This window comes from Rhinoraja longicauda, chromosome 2 (assembly GCF_053455715.1).
Source record: "Rhinoraja longicauda isolate Sanriku21f chromosome 2, sRhiLon1.1, whole genome shotgun sequence".
Taxonomy (NCBI): domain Eukaryota; kingdom Metazoa; phylum Chordata; class Chondrichthyes; order Rajiformes; family Arhynchobatidae; genus Rhinoraja; species Rhinoraja longicauda.
The window spans coordinates 2,591,925-2,613,077 of record NC_135954.1 but is presented as its reverse complement, the minus strand read 5'-3'; the positions used below and the strand labels follow the sequence as shown (position 1 = coordinate 2,613,077).

Below are 21,153 nucleotides of genomic sequence, written 5' to 3'. Positions count from 1 at the left end.
GTCAGGGCACGAGTCAGCAGCTGGTGCATGACAGCCAGAGCACTGCAGCCAGGGCACGACGGCCAGAACACAATAGCAGCGCAATGCAGCCAGTGCATGGCGGGCAGGGCATGACAGTGAGCGCACGGCAGCCAGCAGCTGGTGCACGACAGACGGCGCACGGAGAGTTACTTTAGAAAATTTACTGTCATTTTCAGTCTGAAACCCTCTGGCCCCTAATTCACCCCCTCCCCCTCCCCACAATTGGCACAAGGTGTCTTAGGAATGCAACCTTTGCTTTACCGCAGAAATACATGCATTGGCGATAGCATAACGCTGGGGAATGAGAATAGGTTGGACAGAAAACAAGCGGAGATGAATAAATGGGTTGTTTTCAGGCTGGGGAGTGCTGTGTCCAATCTGTACTGCAGGGGTCAATATTGAGCCCCAGCTGTACCCAACATCGCAAAGTTACAAACTGAATATATTGGAAAGTAGAAACTATTTGTAAAAAAGAAAAAAAAAGAGTTTAGAGATACAGCACGGAAACAGGCCCTTCGGCCCATTGAGTCCGCACCAACCAGCGATCCCCGCGCACTAACACTATCCTACTCACACATGGGACAATTTTCCATTTATACCCAGTCAGTTAACCTACAAACCTGCACGTCTTTGGCGTGTGGGAGGAAAGCGATCTCGGAGAAAACCCACGCAGGTCACGGGGAGAACGTACAAACTCCGTAAAGACAAGCACCCGTGGTCAGGATCGAACCCGGGTCTCTGGCGCTGTGAGGCAGTGGCTTTACTGCTGCACCACCATTCTGCCCAAATTAATGGAACACGATTTATTTTTAAATCATTCATTGTGCCTACTATATATATATATATATATATATATATATAGATATATATATATATTTTTAATTTGTAAGGTAGGAGAGATGTACATAGAAACAGTTGGACAGGTACATGGATATGACAGGTATGGAGGGATATGGACCAAGCGTGGGCAGGTGGGACTAGTGTAGCTGGGACATGTTGGCCAGTGTGGGCGGGTTGGGCCAAAGAGCCTGTTTCCACACTGTATCACTTTATGACCCTATAACAAATTACACAGAAATCACTATACAGAATTTTAGACTGGAACAGAATTTAGTTCAGACTTTTTTTTGAAAAGGCTTCAGATTTAAATAAATCAGGAGTTACCGTAGTTGTTTCCCCAAGTGAATTCCAAGCCTCCCATTTGGCCTTGTTGACGAAATCCAACATTCTTGGCTTTGGTGAACTGCATGGTCCTTGTATAGCCTAGTCAAACAAGAAAGATTATTTTAACAGATTGCAACTAACAATTTCACATTTCACATAAACACATTTCAAATCATATATGTTGATTATTTTAATATTGTCTTTTTATCTTACTAATGTCTTTTTTATCTTATTTATCCTTGGAATATTACTGCTAAGGTGACCCGTTGTCTTGTCAAATACATTTCATTGTATTGTTGACCCTGTGCCAACTTACATATGACAAATAAATTATTTTAAAAATAAATAAAGGAATCAAGGGGTATGGGGAAAAAGCAGGAACGGGGTACTGATTTTAGATGATCAGCCATGATCATATTGAATAGCAGTGCTGGCTCCAAGGGCCGAATGGCCTACTCCTGCGCCTATTTTTCTGTTTCTATATAAAGAAAGAAAGAATGCAAAAAGGTTTGCAGCATTTAGCGAATATCTTCAATGGTCTCAAATCATCTGAATGTGCTTCATGGTCAATTAGGTATTGTTGAAGTGTGGTCACTATTTTTAAACTTTGTGGGCTATTTGTATTTTGTGATAATGATCTGATTTTTAAACAGTACTGAGGGATCCTTCACATTCACTTGAGAAGGAAGAGGGGCCAGGATTTAGCATTTCATCCCAAAGACCGTGCTTCACAGTGCAAGCGAGTTTGGATCTAAAGCTCATGTCCCAGAGATAAGAGTGATATCAAATGGAAGCATGATTCAACAGTAACTTTCAAAAATGGGACTAGATATCAACTTGAAATCTGGGAGAAAAAAGAGAAACTCTGTTTTGGCAGTATTTTTCTTCAAAAAAAGGGCTGAGTGAACCCCTTCTGTACTGTGAATAGGGTTGCCAATTTTCTCACTCCCAAATAAGGTACAAGGTGACGTCACCACCCCGCGCCCCACGTGACCTCACCCAGCCAGCGGCCACGTGCTCCCGCTCCACCAATGGTGGCCTCCTGGGCTGGGAGGCGGGTTGCTACTCGACCTCCGTTGGGCCTACACTGTCCGGGCCTACAGCGTCCGGGCCTACAGGGCCCCCCGGACCTAATACGGGACAAGGGTGGTCCCGTACGAGACAAACCAATTTAGCCCAAAATACAGGATGTCCCGGCAAATATGGGACAGTTGGCAACCCTAACTGTGAGTCTAAGATTCTTTGAATCGAAAATATCCTCATTTTTAACAGTAGATTGGCAAGGGAGAGAGGGTTTGAATAAAAGAAGATAAAGTGAGAAAAATTTACTCTTATGCATATGATCATTTCTAAAATAATAAATTCAGCTGGAAACTTGGTGGCAGCGGTTCCAAAAAACCCCCACAATTTACCTCATGTAACGACTTGGAGTAATGCTTGTTAAAATGCAACGCTAACATTTATATACTAAAACTCTTACATAGAAACATAGAAAATAGGTGCAGGAGTAGGCCATTCGGCCCTTCGAGCCTGCACCGCCGTTCAATATGATCATGGCTGATCATCCAGCTCAGTAGCCTGTACCTGCCTTCTCTCCATACCCCCTGATCCCTTTAGCAAAAAGGGCCACATCTAACTCCCTCTTAAATATAGCCAATGAACTGGCCTCAACTACCTTCTGTGGCAGAGAATTCCACAGACTCACCACTCTGTGTGAAGAAATGTTTTCTCATCTCGGTCCTAAAAGACTTCCCCCTTATCCTTAAGCTGTGACCCCTGGTTCTGGACTCCCCCAACATCGGGAAAAATCTTCCCGCATCTAGCCTCTCCAACCCCTTAAGAATTTTATATGTTTCTATAAGATCCCCCCTCAGTCTTCTAAATTCCAGCGAGTACAAGCCCAGTCTATCCAGTCTTTCCTCATATGAAAGTCCCGCCATCCCAGGGATCAATCTGGTGAACCTTCTCTGTACTCCCTCTAAGGCAAGAACGTCTTTTCTCAGGTTAGAAGACCAAAACTGCACACAATACTCCAGGTGCGGTCTCACCAAGGCCCTGTACAACTGCAGCAGAACCTCCCTGCTCCTAAACTCAAATCCTCTTGCTATGAATGCCAACATACCATTCGCTTTCTTCACTGCCTGCTGCACCTGCATGCTTGCTTTCAATGACTTGTGCACCATGACACCCAGGTCACGTTGCATCTCCCCTTCTCCCAATCGGTCACCATTCAGGTAATACTCTGCTTTCCTGTTCTTGCCGCCAAAGTGGATAACCTCACATTTATCCACATTATATTGCATCTGCCATGCATTTGCCCACTCGCCTAATCTATCCAAGTCACTCTGCAGCCTCCTAGCATCCTCCTCGCAGCTAACACTGCCACCCAGCTTCGTGTCATCCGCAAACTTAGAGATGTTGCATTCAATTCCCTCGTCCAAATCGTTAATATACACTGTAAATAACTGGGGTCCCAGCACTGAGCCTTGCGGTACCCCACTAGTCACTGCCTGCCATTCCGAAAAGGACCCGTTTATTCCTACTCTTTGCTTCCTGTCCGCCAACCAATTTTCTATCCACCTCAACACTGAACCCTCAATACCGTGTGCTTTAAGTTTGTACACCAATCTCCTATGTGGGACCTTGACGAAGGCCTTCTGAAAGTCCAGATATAACACATCGACTGGTTCTCCCTTATCCACTCTACTAGTTACATCCTCGAAAAATTCTATAAGATTCGTCAGACATGATTTGCCTTTGGTAAATCCATGCTGACTTTGTCCGATGATTTCACCACTTTCCAAATGTGATGCTATCACATCTTTAATAACTGACTCTAGCATTTTCCCCACTACCGATGTTAGGCTAACTGGTCTATAATTCCCCGTTTTCTCTCTCCCTCCCTTTTTAAAAAGTGGGGTTACATTAGCTACCCTCCAGTCCTCAGGAACTACTCCAGAATCTAAAGAGTTTTGAAAAATTATCACTAATGCATCCACTATTTCTGAGGCTACTTCCTTAAGCACTCTGGGATGCAGCCTATCTGGCCCTGGGGATTTATCTGCCTTTAATCCATTTAATTTACCTAACACCACTTCCCGACTAACCTGGATTTCCCTCAGTTCCTCCATCTCATTAGACCCCCGGTCCCCCGCTATTTCCGGCAGACGGTTTATGTCTTCCTTAGTGAAGACAGAACCAAAGTATTTGTTCAATTGGTCTGCCATCTCCTTGTTCTCTATGATCAATTCACCTGTTTCCGACTGCAAGGGACCTACATTTGTCTTAACTAATCTTTTTCTCTTGACATATCTATAAAAGCTTTTGCAGTCAGTTTTTATGTTCCTTGCCAGTTTTCCCTCATAATCTATTTTCCCTTTCCTAATTAAGCCCTTTGTCCTCCTCTGCTAGACTCTGAATTTCTCCCAGTCCTCTGGTATGCTACTTTTTCTGGCTAATCTGTATGCTTCATCTTTTGTTTTAATACTATCCTTGATTTCCCTTGTTAGCCACGGATGCACTACCTTTCCTGGTTTGTTCTTTTGCCAAACTGGGATGAACACTTGTTGTAGTTCATCCATGCGACCTTTAAATGCCTTCCATTGCATGTCCACCGTCAACCCTTTCAGCATCAATCGCCAGTCTATCTTGGACAATTCACGCCTCATACCCTCAAAGTTACCTTTCTTTAAGTTCAGAACACTTGTTTCTGTATTGACTTTGTCACTCTCCATCCTAATGAAGAACTCTACCATATTATGATCACTCTTGCCCAAGGGGCCTCGCACAACAAGACTGCTAACTAACCCTTCCTCATTACTCAATACCCAGTCTAGAATGGCCTGTTCTCTCGTTGGTTCCTCGACATGTTGGTTTAGAAAACCATCTCTCAAACATTCCAAGAAATCCTCTTCCTCAGCACCCCTGCCAGTTTGGTTCACCCAATCTATATGTAGATTGAAGTCACCCATTATAACTGCTGCACCTTTAGTGCACGCATTTCTAATTTCCTGCTTGATGCCATCCCCAACCTCACTACTGCTGTTAGGTGGCCTGTACACAACTCCCACTAGCGTTTTCTGCCCCTTAGTGTTTGTTTGTTTGTTTGTTTGTTCCTGAACTACAGCCAAAACGGTGCACGATAGCGCGACAATTTTAGGCCCACCTTACTCACCGTCGTCCCTTTGGTGCTAATGGAAGAAGTTTCATTGAAATTGGTGTTATATTTTAAAAGTTATTCACATTTTAAAGTTTAAATCTATCTCCTGGAAAGGGAGGGGGGAGGGAGGGAAAGGAGAGGAGGGAGGATAAGGGGGGTTGAGGTGGGGGGGAAGGGGGGAGGGGAGGAGGGGAGAGGAGGGGGAGAAGGGGAGGCGGAGGAGGGTGAAGGAGTGGGGGAGAGGGGAGGGGGAGGGGGGAGGAGAGGGTGCTGCCCCAATGCAGGAGAGGTTTGGGCCCAAAGGGTCCACTTGGTCTAGTTCTTCCTAATATTCTCGATTTCAAATGATTATTTAGTCACTTTTGTAAAGTAGGCCAATAGACAAAAGACAATAGCCAATAGGAGCAGGAGTATGCCATTCGGCTCTTCGAGTCAGCACCGCCATTCACTGTGATCATAGCCTATCATCCACAATCAGTATACCGTTCCTGCCTTGTTCCCATATCCCTTGAGTCCGCTATCTTTAAGCACTCTATCTAACTCTCTCTTGAAAGCATCCAGAGAAATGGCCTCTACTGCCTTCGGAGGCAGAGAATTCCACAGATTCACAACTCTTCTTAAAATGTAGCCCCTGGTTCTGGACTCCCCCAACATGGGCTGTTACACTGAGACAAGCATCAGGGACTGCTAGAAGATCAGCACCTCGGTGAAAAGACATACTTAGGTCTGCCTGCTTAGTTCTTCCAGTACAAAGTGACACTGCTCACCTGCAGATTCAGGGATAGTGTCTTCCCAGGTGTTATCAGGCAACTCAGAGCATCTCTGAAAAGGCAAGGCTTGTGTGGTGCTCCTGGTCAGCAGTGGTGAGTACCTACCGACAGTGGTCCGAGGAGGGACAAACCACAAACCGGTGACAGACAGGGTGTTGGGCGCCCAAGGCTTCGAGGGCAACGAAAGCTATCCCGTCTGGTCCGAACAGGCATAAGGTTGACTGTGGCACAAGTCACAGAAAATTGTAATGGTGGTCACGGGAGGAATGTGTCACAATACACAGTGCATCGCACCCTGCTGCGTATGGGGCTGCACACGGAGGACCAACAGCACATTAGGCAGGTGGTCATAATGTTTTGGCTCATCAGGACATAATGTTTTGGCTGACCAGTGTATATCTATACACTCTGGACGGCTTGATTGTAATCATGCATAGTCTTTCCGCTGACTGGTTAGCACGCAACAAAGGCTTTTCACTGTACCTCGGTACACGTGACAATAAACAAACTCAAACTATATGTTATTCCCATTATCATGTATTGGTACATGTGACAACAAACAAACTCAAACTACGTTATTCCCTTTATATCTATACACTGTGGACGGCTTGATTGTAATCATGCATAGTCTTTCCGCTGTCTGGTTAGCACGCAACAAAAGCTTTTCACTGTACCCCAGTACACGTGACAATAAACTAAAGTAGATATCTATAAGTGAAAGGATCAGCTGATCTGTCTGCAGGAGTACATGCTGTGGGACGCACTGAAGCTTGGTGCAGTCAATGTGAAGGCTTTGTGGGGAAGGACAGCAGTCCAAGGTCCTGTCGCCTCGAGACACTGAGGGACAGTGCCCCTTTTAACAGCCCCTCAAAGTCTAAAGGGTGCATTGTTCAAGGAGGCCTCCAATGACCTAATGCGTTTTACAAAGAATGCATTAACTTGACGACACTGCAAATGTATCGGCTCTACAACACTGATATGTTGGCTTGACAGTCTGAATGCAAAGTACTGGTTTTTATTTCTTGCATAAATTTAAGAATAAAGATTAGTTTTGAAATTAGAAAAAGGAACAGTGGTGCCTTGGATTGGAACTGAGCTGTCAGCTAAAATGATCTAGCCATACTGATCATTCTGTAAAGTGCTAAACTAAACTAATTCCCTCCTTCCCTCAATTGTCATGAGGTCAGAGCTGGGTCAAGGATGGACTGAGGTGGATGAGCTGTGTCACTGAGAACTAAGGGGGACCCAGCATGGGGGGGCGCTGAGAACTAAGGGGGACCCGGCATGGGGGGGGGGGGGCGCTGAGAACTAAGGGGGACCTGGCGTGGGGGTGGGGCGCTGAGAACTAAGGGGGACCTGGCGTGGGGGGGGGGGGGGGGCGCTGAGAACTAAGGGGGACCCGGCATGGGGGGGCACTGAGAACTAAGGGGGACCCGGCGTGGGGGGGCGCTGAGAACTAAGGGGGACCCGGCGTGGGGGGGGCGTTGAGAACTAAGGGGGACCCAGCATGGGGGGGCGCTGAGAACTAAGGGGGACCCGGCATGGGGGGGGGGGGCGCTGAGAACTAAGGGGGACCCGGCGTGGGGGGGGCGTTGAGAACTAAGGGGGACCCAGCATGGGGGGGGGGGGGCGCTGAGAACTAAGGGGGACCCAGCGTGGGGGGGGGGGGGGGCTGTGAACTAAGGGGGACCTGGCATGGGGGGGGGGGGGGCGCTGAGAACTAAGGGGGACCCGGCGTGGGGGGGGCGCTGAGAACTAAGGGGGACCCAGCATGGGGGGGGGGGGGCACTGAGAACTAAGGGGGACCCAGCGTGAGGGGGTTGGGGCGCTGAGAACTAAGGGGGACCCGGCATGGGGGGGGGCGCTGAGAACTAAGGGGGACCCGGCGTGGGGGGGGCGCTGAGAACTAAGGGGAACCCGGCGTGGGGGGAGCGCTGAGAACTAAGGGGGACCCAGCATGGGGGGAGCGCTGAGAACTAAGGGGGACCTGGCGTGGGGGGAGCGCTGAGAACTAAGGGGGACCTGGCGTGGGGGGAGCGCTGAGAACTAAGGGGGACCTGGCGTGGGGGGGGGGGGGCGCTGAGAACTAAGGGGGACCCGGCATGGGGGAGCGCTGAGAACTAAGGGGGACCTGGCGAGGGGGGTGCGCTGAGAATTAAGGGGGACCCGGCATGGGGGGAGCGCTGAGAACTAAGGGGGACCTGATGTGGGGGGGGGGGGGGGGGCGTTGACAACTATGGGGGACCCGGCATGGTGGTGGGGGGGCGCTGAGAAAACTAAAAGAGACTCGGCGTCAGGAGGCCGCTGAGACTACAAAGGGGGGACCCGGTGTGTGTGTGGGGCGGGGGGGGGGGAGGTCTGCCGAGAGCTAAGGGGGACTTGGCCGGTGTGGGGAGAGAGAAGGGATGAGTACTTTTTGTAACTTTGTCGGCAACTTTGTGGCGACTTTTCTGGTGTACTTTGTATGCAAAGAAAATAATTTGACTGTACCTAGGTACGTGACAATAAAGTATCATCATCATTACCCACACCTTCAACTCAAAAGGAGAAGCTGGATGAATAAACTAAAGTGGTAATTTGTGTGTGGAGCCTCAGGGGACAGACCCGCAGCGAATATTTTTCCACCTGTTTTTTCTGTGGAGAAAGACACATAGACCGGACAACCTGGGGCAGGTAATGGAAATGTCTTGGCGACAGTCCGCATTACAGTTGAGGAGGCCATAAGGTCATGAGTGATAGGAGTAGAATTACGCCATTCGGCCCATCAAGTCTACTGCCACTTCTCTGCCCACTCTCCCAACCTGTCCAAGTCCTTCTGCAGAGTCCCAACTTTCTCAACACTACCTGCCCCTCCACCTATTTTCGTATCATCTGCAAACTTGGTCACCAAGCCTTCAATCCCCTCATCCAAATCATTAAGGTACAATGTGAAGAGTAGCGGCCCCAGCACCAACCTCTGCAGTGCTGAACATCCTAAAGTGTATGAGGGTAGATAAATCTCCCAGGCCAGTTCAGATATATACAGACACTTTGGAAAGCTAGAGAATAAATTGCAGGTGCCATGGCTGAGATGATCATTGGACACAGGTGAGGTGCCGGATGGCTAAAGGGTGGCTAATGTTGTGCCGCTATTTAAGAAGGTTTGCAAGGAAATGCCTGGGAACAATAGACCAGTGAGCCCAACAGTCTGAAGAAGGGTCTCGACCCAAAACGTCACGCATTCCTTCTCTCCAGAGATGCTGCCTGACCTACTGAGTTACTGCCGCATTTTGTGTCTATCTTTGGTCTTTGGTTCTTGCTGTTTCTCTTTAATTAAAGACGGCACGGTGGCGCAACGATAATTTGCTGCCTCACAGCGTCAGAAACCCGGGTTCAATCCTGACTACAGTGCTGTCTGTACGGCGTTTCTACACTCTCCCTGTGACTGCGTTGGTTTTCACCAGGTGCTCCGATTTCCTCCCCCACTCCAAAGATGTACAAGGTTGTTGGTTACTTGGCTTCTGTAAATTGTCCCTAATGTGTAGGATAATGTTAGCACACGGGGTTGATTTTACCACAGCAATTAAAAACATTTATCTGCACTGGTTATTTGATAAATTGCAGTTTTCCCAGCCCACAATCACCGCTCCGGAATGTAGAAATGTTTAGATGATTTTAGCCACAATCTATTGATGCTCTTAATTCCGTCTGTGGGATAACAAAGAACTCTATGACTAACATGGAATGTACTGGATGAAAGATGGTAGATTGCAATAAATAATGTTCTTATTTTTCAAGACAGATAATACAGAACCAAAGAAAATGTTTAGTGAAAATCAAGAGCAATGAACAGCTACATTTATGATGATATTTCATTTATATTTTCATAATTTTAATGTTCTAAATGCACAAGCCTTTCCATCCCTGTACACCTGAGACATCCAGTAATGTAACCATCACATTACTGTTTCTTCATCCAAACACTGAGGAAGCCAATGGTGCAACTTAAAAGAAAGGAGAACAAGAATGGAAAATTGGAAAATAAAGGAATGGCATGCTATAAAATTAAAATTAAGTCAAAATTGCAGGTTTGTTGCATTATGGAAACATGCATAGGGAGAAGAGGGAGTGACCGGGGTCAGACTCGTCCTTGATTATGCTGCTGGCCTTGCCGAGGCAGCGTGAGGTGTAGATGGAGTCAATGGAAGGGAGGTTGGTTTGTGTGATGGTCTGGGCTGCGTCCACAACTCTCTGCAATTTCTTGCGGTCTTGGATGGAGATGTTCCCAAACCAAGCTGTGATGCATCCTGATTAAAAATGCTTTATACGGTACAAGTGTTTAAAATGGCCAAAAATGCATGTTTTTTGCACGATTTTCTTTGCATTATGGAAATATACTATAGCAAGAGAACAAGTCTTGCTATAAAATATGGAGCATGTAAAATGGGTAGTAAAAATATGCCTCAGAAATATACATTTTGCTTTTGTTACAAGGCTGAGAGAGTGGCATTTGCAGGAAATGAATAGCAAGGCTTACTCTCCAAGATTTAGCATTGAGATGGAAACAAAGTGCTGGAGTAACCCAGCAGGACAGGCAGCAACTCTGGATAGAAGGAATGGATGACGTTTCGGATCGAGACCCTTCTTCAGGCTGAGAGCCGTGGACTCATTGAGCATTGAGAACTGGCGAGCATTAGATTGAAAGAATATGGATACAGCTGCCTCTCAGATACTTTGTTGTTGGATGGAAGTATAATAGTATCTGACCCAAATTTAGAACGGAGATGAGGAAGAACTTTTTCAGTCAGAGAGTGGTGAAGGTGTGGAATTCTCTGCCTCAGAAGGCAGTGGAGGCCAGTTCGTTGGATGCTTTCAAGAGAGAGCTGGATAGAGCTCTTAAGGATAGCGGAGTGAGGGGGTATGGGGAGAAGGCAGGAACGGGGTACTGATTGAGAGTGATCAGCCATGATCGCATTGAATGGCGGTGCTGGCTCGAAGGGCTGAATGGCCTACTCCTGCACCTATTGTCTATTGTCTATAAATAAACTACAGATAAAGCTAAACAGAAAACACCACAGAAAAACAGTTTATTCAGTCCTTTATCTACAAATTTGTCTGCATCAAAAATTGGAATTGAAAAAAACAGGACGTACATTAAAGACAAGGGGGGAAAGATTTCAATAGGAACCTGTTGGGCAACTTTTAAAAATACACACAAAGGGTGGTAGGTAAATCGAACAAACTGCCAGAGCAGGTAGTCGAGACAGGTACTATCACAACGTTTAGAAACATTTGGACAAGTACAAGGTTTAGTGGGATATGGGCCAAATGCAGGTAGTCGGTCCTAGAGTAGATAGTTAGTTTAGTTTATTTCAGTTTATTATTGTCATGGGTACCGAGGTGGCAGTGTAGAGTTTTTGTTGCGTGCTATCCAGTCAGTAGCAAGATGATACATGGGGCATGTTGGTCGGTGTGGGCAAGTTGGGCTGAAGTTGGACTGTTTCAACAATGTACAGCCATCTGCAGAACAACCCTCCTAATCTCACTTTTGCTTCATCTTCATTTGCCTTGGATACGTTACAAGAAGGAAATCCGCAGTTACATTAACTCCTCGTGGTATAACGATAAATTGCACTGGTAGAGATCATGTTTATGCAAAACCTTTGTGTCATCAAAGCTGAACATTATGTAAACACCCTCAGTGCACTTGAACAAGCGATGATCTGTATGTGGAGGTCACAGCACCTGACTCTATGTAATTCTAGTGTTATACTGCCTAAGTCAGAGCTTAGAGCTAGAGTCACACAGCAGGGAAAATGACACTGGAATTTAGAAGGATGAGAGGGGATCTTATCGAAACATATAAGATTATTAAGAGGTTGGACACGTTAGAGGTAGGAAACATGTTCCCAATGTTGGGGGAGTCCAGAACCAGGGGCCAGAGTTTAAGAATAAGAGGTAGGCCATTTAGAACGGAGATGAGAAAAAACCTTTTCAGTCAGAGAGTTGCAAATCTGTGGAATTCACTGCCTCAGAAGGCAGTGGAGGCCAATTCTCTGAATGCATTCAAGAGAGAGCTAGATAGAGCTCTTAAGGATAGCGGAGTCAGGGGGTATGGGGAGAAGGCAGGAACAGGGTACTGATTGAGAATGATCAGCCATGATCACCTTGAATGGTGGTGCTGGCTCGAAGGGCCGAATGGCCTACTCCTGCACCTATTGTCTATTGACCCCTCAGCACAACTTGTCCATGCCGGCCTCGAATGTGCTGCCAGGGTTGGTGGTTGAGGCTTAGTTTAGTTAAGCTTAGCGATAAGGTGCGGAAACAGACCCTTCAGCCCACCCAGTCATAACCGACCAGTGACCCTGTCCACTCGATCAAAGCCAATTAACCAACAAACATGTACGTCTATGGAGTGTGGGAGGAAACCAGCGCACCCGGAGAAATCCCATGCGGTCACAGGGAGAACAAACTCCGTGCAGACAGCACACATAGTCAGGATCAACTCGGGTCTCTGGTGCTGTACAGCAGCAACTCTACTGCTGCTCCACCCCAAAAGCAGACAATAGTGATATTTAAGAGGCATTTGGATAGGCACGTGGATATGCAGGGAATAGAGGGATATGGATTATGCGCTGGTATTTTTGGCACAGACACTGTGGGCTGAGGGGCTTGTTCTTGTGCTGTACTGTTCTATGTTCTATCTAAGCTCGTCCCATTTGCCCATGTTTGGCTGATATATCTCCAAACCTTTGCTATCCATGGGACACACAAGTCTCACCCCCTGCGTAGCTGATTTTTGTCTTGCTAAATACTGTCCCACCAATTAGCTAGCCCCAAATATTTGGTTGACTTTGCTCATTCTTCCTGTGACCACGTGGCTTTTCTCTGGGTGCTCTGGTTTCCTCCCACATTCCAAAGATGTACAAGTTTGTAGGTTTATTGGATTCTGTAAATTGTCCCTAGTGTGTAGGATAGAATGAATGTGAATGGGAGATGGTGTGCTGGCACAGACCCAGCAGGCCGAAGGGCCTGATTTACGCTGTATCTCTAGACTAAAACTAAACTAACCTGAAGTAATGAGGATATCTTAAAACGCTGGAGTAACTCAGTGGGTCAGGCAGCATCTCAGAAGAGAAGGAATGGGTGACGTTTCGGGTCGAGACCCTTCTTCAGACTGATGTCAAGGGAGGGGGCGGGACAAAGATAGGACGTAGTGGGAGACAGGAAGACAGTGGGAGAACTGGGAAGAGGGAGGTGAAAGAGAGGGACGGAAGAACTATCTGAAGTTAGAGAAATCAATGTTCATACCGCTGGGGTGCAAGCTGCCCAAGCGAAATATGAGATGCTGTTCCTCCAATCTGCGGTGAACCTCACTATGACAATGGAGGAAATTTGTTCAGGATTCTGACATTAGATTGTGATATCGTGATTTCTGCTGGCAGTGCTTGCAGTAAGTCGTCGAGTTTGGCCCATTCAGTGGTGCAAAGTGGAAGTAAATCACCTTTAGAGAACGATCATTCAGTGACTGGATGAGCAGTTTAACAAATTCTACTAGAGTAGATGTAACAAAGTTTTTCCAGTTTTAAATGTATTACCTGCTTAAACAATGCGTATATCTTTAATTTGACTTCATTTCCAGGATCGTTGGTTAAAGTCTTCAATTTATCCTTTGCAATATCAAACTCAGCTTGTGTCACAAACATGGCTGTTCCAGTTATGCGCAAATTAATAGCTGGTAAACTCCGGGCCAATCTGTGCAATTAAACAAATCAAGCCAAAATTACAACAGAAAATGGATAGAAAATTGGAAAATCGAGTTTGCCCTTGATCAGAGGCACTGTTAGTCAGTTTCATAGTTACACAATATGGAAACAGGCCCTTCTGCCCAACTCCTCCATGCCGACCAAGATGGCCCATCTAAGCTAGTCCTAATTGGCCAGCGTTTATCCCACAATTCCCTAAGCCTCGGTGGCGCAGCAGTAGAGTTGCTGCCCTACAGCGCTGGAGATCCGGGTTCCATCCCGACCACGCGTGCTGTCTGTACGGAGTTTGTACGTTCTCCCCGTGACCAGCGTGGGTTTTCTCCGAGATCTTCGGTTTCCTCCCACACTACCAAGGCGTACAGGTTGGTAGGTTAATTGGCTTGGTGTGTGTAGGATAGTGTTAATGTGCAGGGATCGCTGGTCGGTACGGACTCGGTGGGCCGAAGGTCCTGTTTCCATGTTGTATCGCTAAACTAAAAAACCCTAATATACTTGTCCAAATGCCTTATGATTATTTTGGTAGCTGAAAGGTGGAGTCTACTCCACCATTCAGTTTCAGTTTAGTTGATTGTCATGGCTGATCTATCCCTCTCAACCCCATTCTCCTGCTTTCTCCCCATAAACCCTGACACCCTTACTCATCAAGAATGAGAAGGCTGAAAAATTTGGCATACCGTCTGTGACTTAGCAAATTCTACAGACGAAGGAGGACCACCACATTGAAACTTATCGAATCGTGAAAGGCCAAGATAGAGTGCATGTGGAGAGGATGTTTCCACCAGTGGGGGAGTCTAGGACCAGAGGTCACAGCCTCAGAATAAAAAGCTGCAGTTTTAGAAAGGAGATGAGGAGGAATTTCTTTAGTCAGAGGGTGGTGAATCTGTGGAATTCATTGGCACAGATGACTGTGGCGGCTGTCAATGGATATTTTTAAGGCAGAGATTGACAGCTTTTTGATGAGTAAGGGAGGGTGTCTGGCGTTATTGTGAGAAAGCAGGAGAATGGGATTGAGAAGAATAGATCAGCCATGACAATAAAATAAACTGAAACTGAATGGTGGAGTAGACTCGATAGGCCGAATGGCCTAATTCTGCTTCTATCACTTAAGAAACAAAGAAAGCATACTGTCAACTTGCACCCGTTTGGTTTGGGATTAGTTCTGCCCAAAACGGCATGAAATTGCAGAGTTGTAGGTGTAACCCAGTCCATCATAGTTCCCACCATGGACTCCAGGTGCATATCAGAAGACTGCTTGGAAGAACAGGTAACATACGATTTGAGTAGAGGAGCAAAGAGGTCCTTCTGCAGTTGTATAGGGCTCTGATGAGACCACATCTGGAGTATTGTGTGCAGTTTTGGTCTCCTAATTTGAGGAAGGACATCCTTGCTGTTGAGGCAATGCAGCGTAGGTTCACGAGGTTAATCCCCGGGATGGCGGGACTGTCATACGAGGAAAGATTGGAAAGACTGGGCTTGTATTCACTGGAGTTTAGAAGGGTGAGAGGGGATCTTACAGAGATATATAAAATTAAAAAAGGTCTGGACAAGCTGGATGCAGGAAAAATGTTCTTAATGTTGGGGGAGTCCAGAACCAGGGGCCACAGTCTAAGAATAAAGGGGAGGCCATTTAAAAATGAGGTGAGACGAAACTTTTTCACCCAGAGAGTTGTGAATTTGTGGAATTCTCTGCCACAGAAGGCAGTGGAGGCCAATTCACTGAATGAATTTAAAAGAGAGTTAGATAGAGCTCTAGCGGCTAGTGGAATCAAGGGATATGGGGAGAAGGCAGGCACGGGTTACTGATTGTGGATGATCAGCCATGATCACAATGAATGGCAGTGCTGGCTCGAAGGGCCTAATGGCCTCCTCCTGCACCTATTTTCTATGTTTCTATGATCAAAGACGTCCCACTTTGGTCATTCCTTTTCCCTGCTCCCATCCAAATGGAGATACAGAAGCTTGAAAGGACGCACCACCAGACTCAAGAACCAGTTATCAGGCTTCTGAACCATCCTCCCATAAACTCAGATTCAATTCTACCACATTGTGGACATTGGACTTTACTTGTGAACTGTAGAGCTACAATGCTGGGAACTAAATTCTGCACTCTGTATCTTCCTCTTTGCTCCATCATACTTGAGTTTGACCTGATTGTATTTTTAGTTTAGTTTAGAGATGCAGTGCGGAAACAGAACCCTTCAGCCCACTGAGTCTGCACCGATTCCCGCAAATTAACACTATCCTACACACAAGGTGAGGTGGCACTAACATCCTTCCATTGAGCTTAGAGATACAGATGCTCCCCGACTTACGATGGTGCAAACGACAGCGACCCGTAGCGAGCCGCATCTCACTTCTGGCCATGTGATCACATGTATTAAATGCATTTCCACTTACGATATTTTCGGTTTCCGAAGGGTTTCTTGGAACGTAACCCCATCGTAAGTTGAGGAGCGCCTGTATATGATGGAAACAGGCCCGAGTCCACACAGATCATCGACCACCCGTTCGCACTAGTTCTGTTATCCCACATTCTCATCCACTCCCTACACATTAGGGGCAATTTACAGAGGCCAATGGACATACAAACCTGTACGTCTTTGGGATGTGGGCGGAAGCTGGAGCACCATTGTGGTCACAGGGAGAACCAGGCAAACATTGTAGACAACACCCGAGGTCAGGATGGAACCCAGGTCTCTGGCGTTGTGAGGCAGCAACTCTACCGCTGCACCACAGGATGAACAAACATCATACTCTTAGCCCAGTAATCATTAAATCATGCTTTACTTGTTTCATTCGTGTGCTTAAAACATTTCTGTCCCATAGTTGATTCTCAATTATCTGCCACTTTTGATTACTCACAATATGATAAATAATGAGGTGTCAGATTATAGAGCCTTCCTGTGGTTTTTTGATTTATCAGCTATTGAGTCATTAGTACCAACAAGTAAGTTACCATGGAATAAGGTATCAATTTGAAAATCAATCCAGGTTTTAATAATTTGTTTTGAAATGTATGGAAATAAAATCTTTGATTCATGATCAATATTCAGAGAGATGCTCTTAAATGAATCTGTTCCTTTAGTTTAGACTAAAGAGATGCAGCATGAAACAGGCCCTTCGGCCCTCTGAGTCCGCGCCGACCAGTGATCACCCCGTACACAAGCACTATCCTACAAACTAGGGACAATGTACAATTTTTTTAACCGATGCCAATCAACCTACAAACCACCCCCACTGTCCCCACAGATTTCTTAGCTTAAGAAAAAGGGGTAGGCCATTTAGAATAGAGATGAGGAAAAACTTTTTCACTCAGAGAGTTGTGTGAAGCTGTGGAACTCTCTGCCTCAGAAGGCAGTGGAGGCCAATTCCCCAGATGCTTTCAAGAGAGAGTTAGACAGAGCTCTTAATGATAGCGGAGTCAAGGGATATGGGGAGAAGGCAGGAACGGAGCACTGATTGTGGACGATCAGCCATGATCAGGTTGAATGGCGGTGCTGGCTCGAAGGGCCGAATGGCCTACTCCTGCACCTATTGTCTATTGACGTTTCAAGAGATTGGAACCTCAGAAAAAAAGTTTAGGTAAACTCTGCAGTCAGGAAATAAACCTTAAGTAAAAATTAATTCCAAAAGAACAATTTTGAATGCACCCAGCAGCATTTCACAGTTGTGTATTCAAAAACTTTGGTGAGTCTAAGGGGTTCAGACACACCTATCCATGTTCTCCAGAGATGCTGCCTGACCCGCTGAGTTACTCCAGCACTCTGTATCCATCGTCAGTGTGAATCCTTTGTAAGTTTCAACTTTTGTTCAATATTCACTAGATAATTTAAAGGCAAGATCGGATGTGATTCACAATAACTTCCTGTGCAGCCACAATTTGTCAGAAACCTGTTCAACTATCAGGGTTTTGAATACCCTTTTCTAACTTTATGAAGCTGTTACTTGCCAATTGGAATAAACACGCATTACAAAAGCCAATGTATCCGAAGAAAGAGGAAAAGACAATAACATTTAACAAAAGGTTTTGACTCATGGGAGAAGTTGAATTACAAAAACCAACAAACGTTCACGTTGTCACCATGCAATGTAACAGTACAATGCCAGTTATCTCCAGATTTCAAATCTCCTATTCTGACAAAGGATCTTTGACCTAAAATGTTAACTCCACGTCCCCTGAGCGTTGCTGCCTGACCAGCATTTTATGATTTTAGTACAACTATCATGTCAGTGTTAAACACTAAGTTGCTGGAGTAACTCAGCGGGTCAGGCAGCATCTCTGGAGAACATGGATAGGTGACGTTTCACAGAGTGCTGGAGTAACCAGCGGGTCAGGCAGCATCTCTGGAGAACATGGATAGGTGACGTTTCACAGAGTGCTGGAGTAACTCAGCGGGTCAGGCAGCATCTCTGGAGAACATGGATCGGTGACATCAGGTCTCTCCACAACCTTTGGCATTCCAAGATTGTCCAACCTCTCCCTGCAGCTAATACCCCCAAATCCAGGCATCATTCTGGTAAACCTCCTCTGCACTTGTTCCAAAGTCTCCACATCCTTCCTGTAATCGGAACCAGAAATGTGGAAGCAGAATAAGCTTCATCTTTGTCATCACGGAAAGATCTGAGGAAAGTTGGGTCCAGTGTATCACCAACAGCCAAGTTCTTAAACCTCACTATAGACTCCCTGCTATTAGCTCCAACTACGCTTCACGCTGCCTCGGGAAAGCAGCCAACATAATCAGACTTGTCCCTCCTTAGCGATTTTTCGTTCTCCCAGCTCCCTTACAGCAGTCCGTACAGAAACTCGAAAGCACGCACCACCAGACTTAGGAAAAACATCTCTCCCTCTTATCAGGCTTCTGAATGGCCCTTCCGTATACTAGAACTGACGCGTGACAATTCTGAGAACTATATTCTGTACTCTATCTCTTCTCCTTGATTGATTTGCACTGTGCTGACGATTCTCAATGTTTGAAGGCTTCGCAAATGTAGCAAACGCTTCAAGACCATTTCTCAGGCTGTGCTCTTCCGGCAACGGAAAGATCCACTTCAGCTTTGGGGAAAACGAAAAATTTCACTCTTAAGTGAATCAAAGACTACAGGTTTAACAATTCTTCATGAAAGATGCAATAAACTTGCCCCTGAGCAATTGGTGTGGAGGACCTGAATCAATCATTTCTGAGAACCACCAGAAAACACAGACTGAGCTTCACTGACTGCCCTGGCAAATGAAGTTGTATTGGCTGTGGGCAGGCATGCACAAGAGACTGGCCCCTTGTTTCACACACCAGAGTCTCACACGTTCTTATGCTATGTCCATATCACACATCAATGTAGTGACAATATTGGGGAAAAGATATACCTATCCAGATGATGAAAGCAAGTTCTCACTGTTGCATGGACATTAATGATGGGATTAGTTATTAAATATAGGTAGTTTACATTCATTTAAAAAGTGGTCACAAGTGCGTTGGACGACATGGTGGGGCAGCGGTAGAGTTACTGCGTTACAGCGCCAGAGACCCGGGTTCGATCCCGACTACGGGTGCTGCCTGTACGGAGTTTGTATGTTCTCCCAGTGACCTGCATGGGTTTTCTCCAAGATCTTGGGTTTCTTCCCACACTGCAAAGACTTACAGGTTTGTAGGCTAACTGGCTTGGTAAAACTGTAAATTATCCCTAGTGTGTGTAGGATAGTGTTAGCGTGCGGGGATTGCTGGTCGGTGTGGACTCTGTGGGCCGAAGGGCCTGATTCTCCACTGTATCTCTAAACTAAATAAACAAATTTATTTTAAAGGATCGAATAGGATATGTGGCCTCTGGCAATAAATTGACATCTCTTGATGTAACCAGTTTATTTAGTAATATATACAGAACTTAGCATGTAAACATATACAATGTGAACAGCAAATGATTTAAATCATTTAATCTTGATCATTTAAAATTTTGCTGTTCTCAGAATTTAACAGAAACAATTTTGTAAATGAATAATGAATGTCAAAATGTTACATTTCCTGAATAATTGGGATGAGTACATTCGGCTTAGTTTTAGTTCGAGAGATACAACATGGAAACAGGCCTTTCAACCCACCAAGTCCACATGTGGATTCAGCTATTGATTTATGATCAATACAAACTTCAGGGCCAAAGTACATTTGGAACACTTTGTTCTTTAAAATGGAACTAAAACAAGCAGTCTGTTAATTGGTACTTTTTTTGCCCATTAAATTTGTGGGGTAACAGTAGTGTGCCAACAGAAGTGAGAGGCGGCACAGTGGCGCAGCAGTAGAGCTGTGGCCTTACAGTTCTCACGGGCCCGGGTTTGTGCTTACTATGGGTGCTGTCTGTACGGAGTTTGGATGTTCTCCCTGTGACTGCACAGGTTTTCTCACCACACTCCAAAGTCATACAGGTTTGCAGGTTATTTGGCTTTGGTAAAATTGCAAATTGTCCCAAAAGTGTAGGATAGTGTTAGTGTGTAGACAATAGGCAATCGGTTGCAGGAGTAGGCTGTCACATCTCCACCTCAGATTTGGAATAATGATGCAGACACAATCTGTATAAGTTACATTACTTAGTTGCTATTTCACAAAATGCAGGAGTAACTCAGCAGGTTTCAGTAACGTAACTCAGTAACGTTTCGGGTCGAGACCCTTCTTCAGACTGATGTCAGGGGGGGCCCCTGACATCAGTCTGAAGAAGGGTCTCGACCCAAAACGTCACCCATTCCTTCTCTCCTGAGATGCTGCCTGACCTGCTGAGTTACTCCAGCATTTTGTGAAATAAATACCTTCGATTTGTACCAGCATCTGCAGTTATTTTTTTACATTACTTAGTTGCTATGTTTATTGTCTCTCCTGACAGTATTCAGCACCTTCCCACTCTCCAGTCACCTGATACACAGGTCACGATATTTGCATTTCATCATCATGACTCATCGTCATGACATCCCTCCTTTACCAGAATTAAACTTGAAATTACTGTGTTCTTTCCCCCAATGAAACAATTCTTTACTTATAATGTTATTTTTTTCCTTAATACAAATATACAAATAATAACTTGTAAGCTTCCTTAGCCTCTAAACAAATGTCATACAATTACTAAACAAACTATAACTATAGACTATAACACAAAATTGTTGTATCTTTTGGGAACTCTCCTTTCACGTTTTGGTCTACCAGCTGGCACAAGAACATCAGTCCCTGTTGAATCTGCCAAAGTGTTGTCATCCAGACTCCGTCTCTGCTCACCACCTGCGTGGCAGCGTTCTGTCTCTAGAACTCTGGTCACCACC

The 21,153-nt window shown here is 45.7% G+C and overlaps 1 protein-coding gene across 1 annotated transcript in view; it reads right to left on the bottom strand.

The window, feature by feature from the left end:
* eci2 (enoyl-CoA delta isomerase 2) overlaps positions 1-21,153 on the bottom strand; it is a 68,343-nt gene that overhangs the window by 33,246 nt on the left and 13,944 nt on the right. Inside the window, exons 2-3 of the mRNA XM_078413895.1 lie at positions 13,692-13,848; positions 1,186-1,284 (exon numbers count right to left, since the gene is read on the bottom strand). Of these exons, the coding sequence (XP_078270021.1) occupies positions 1,186-1,284; positions 13,692-13,799 (207 nt within the window). The 5' untranslated portion in view covers positions 13,800-13,848. The remainder of the gene's footprint in view (positions 1-1,185; positions 1,285-13,691; positions 13,849-21,153) is intronic.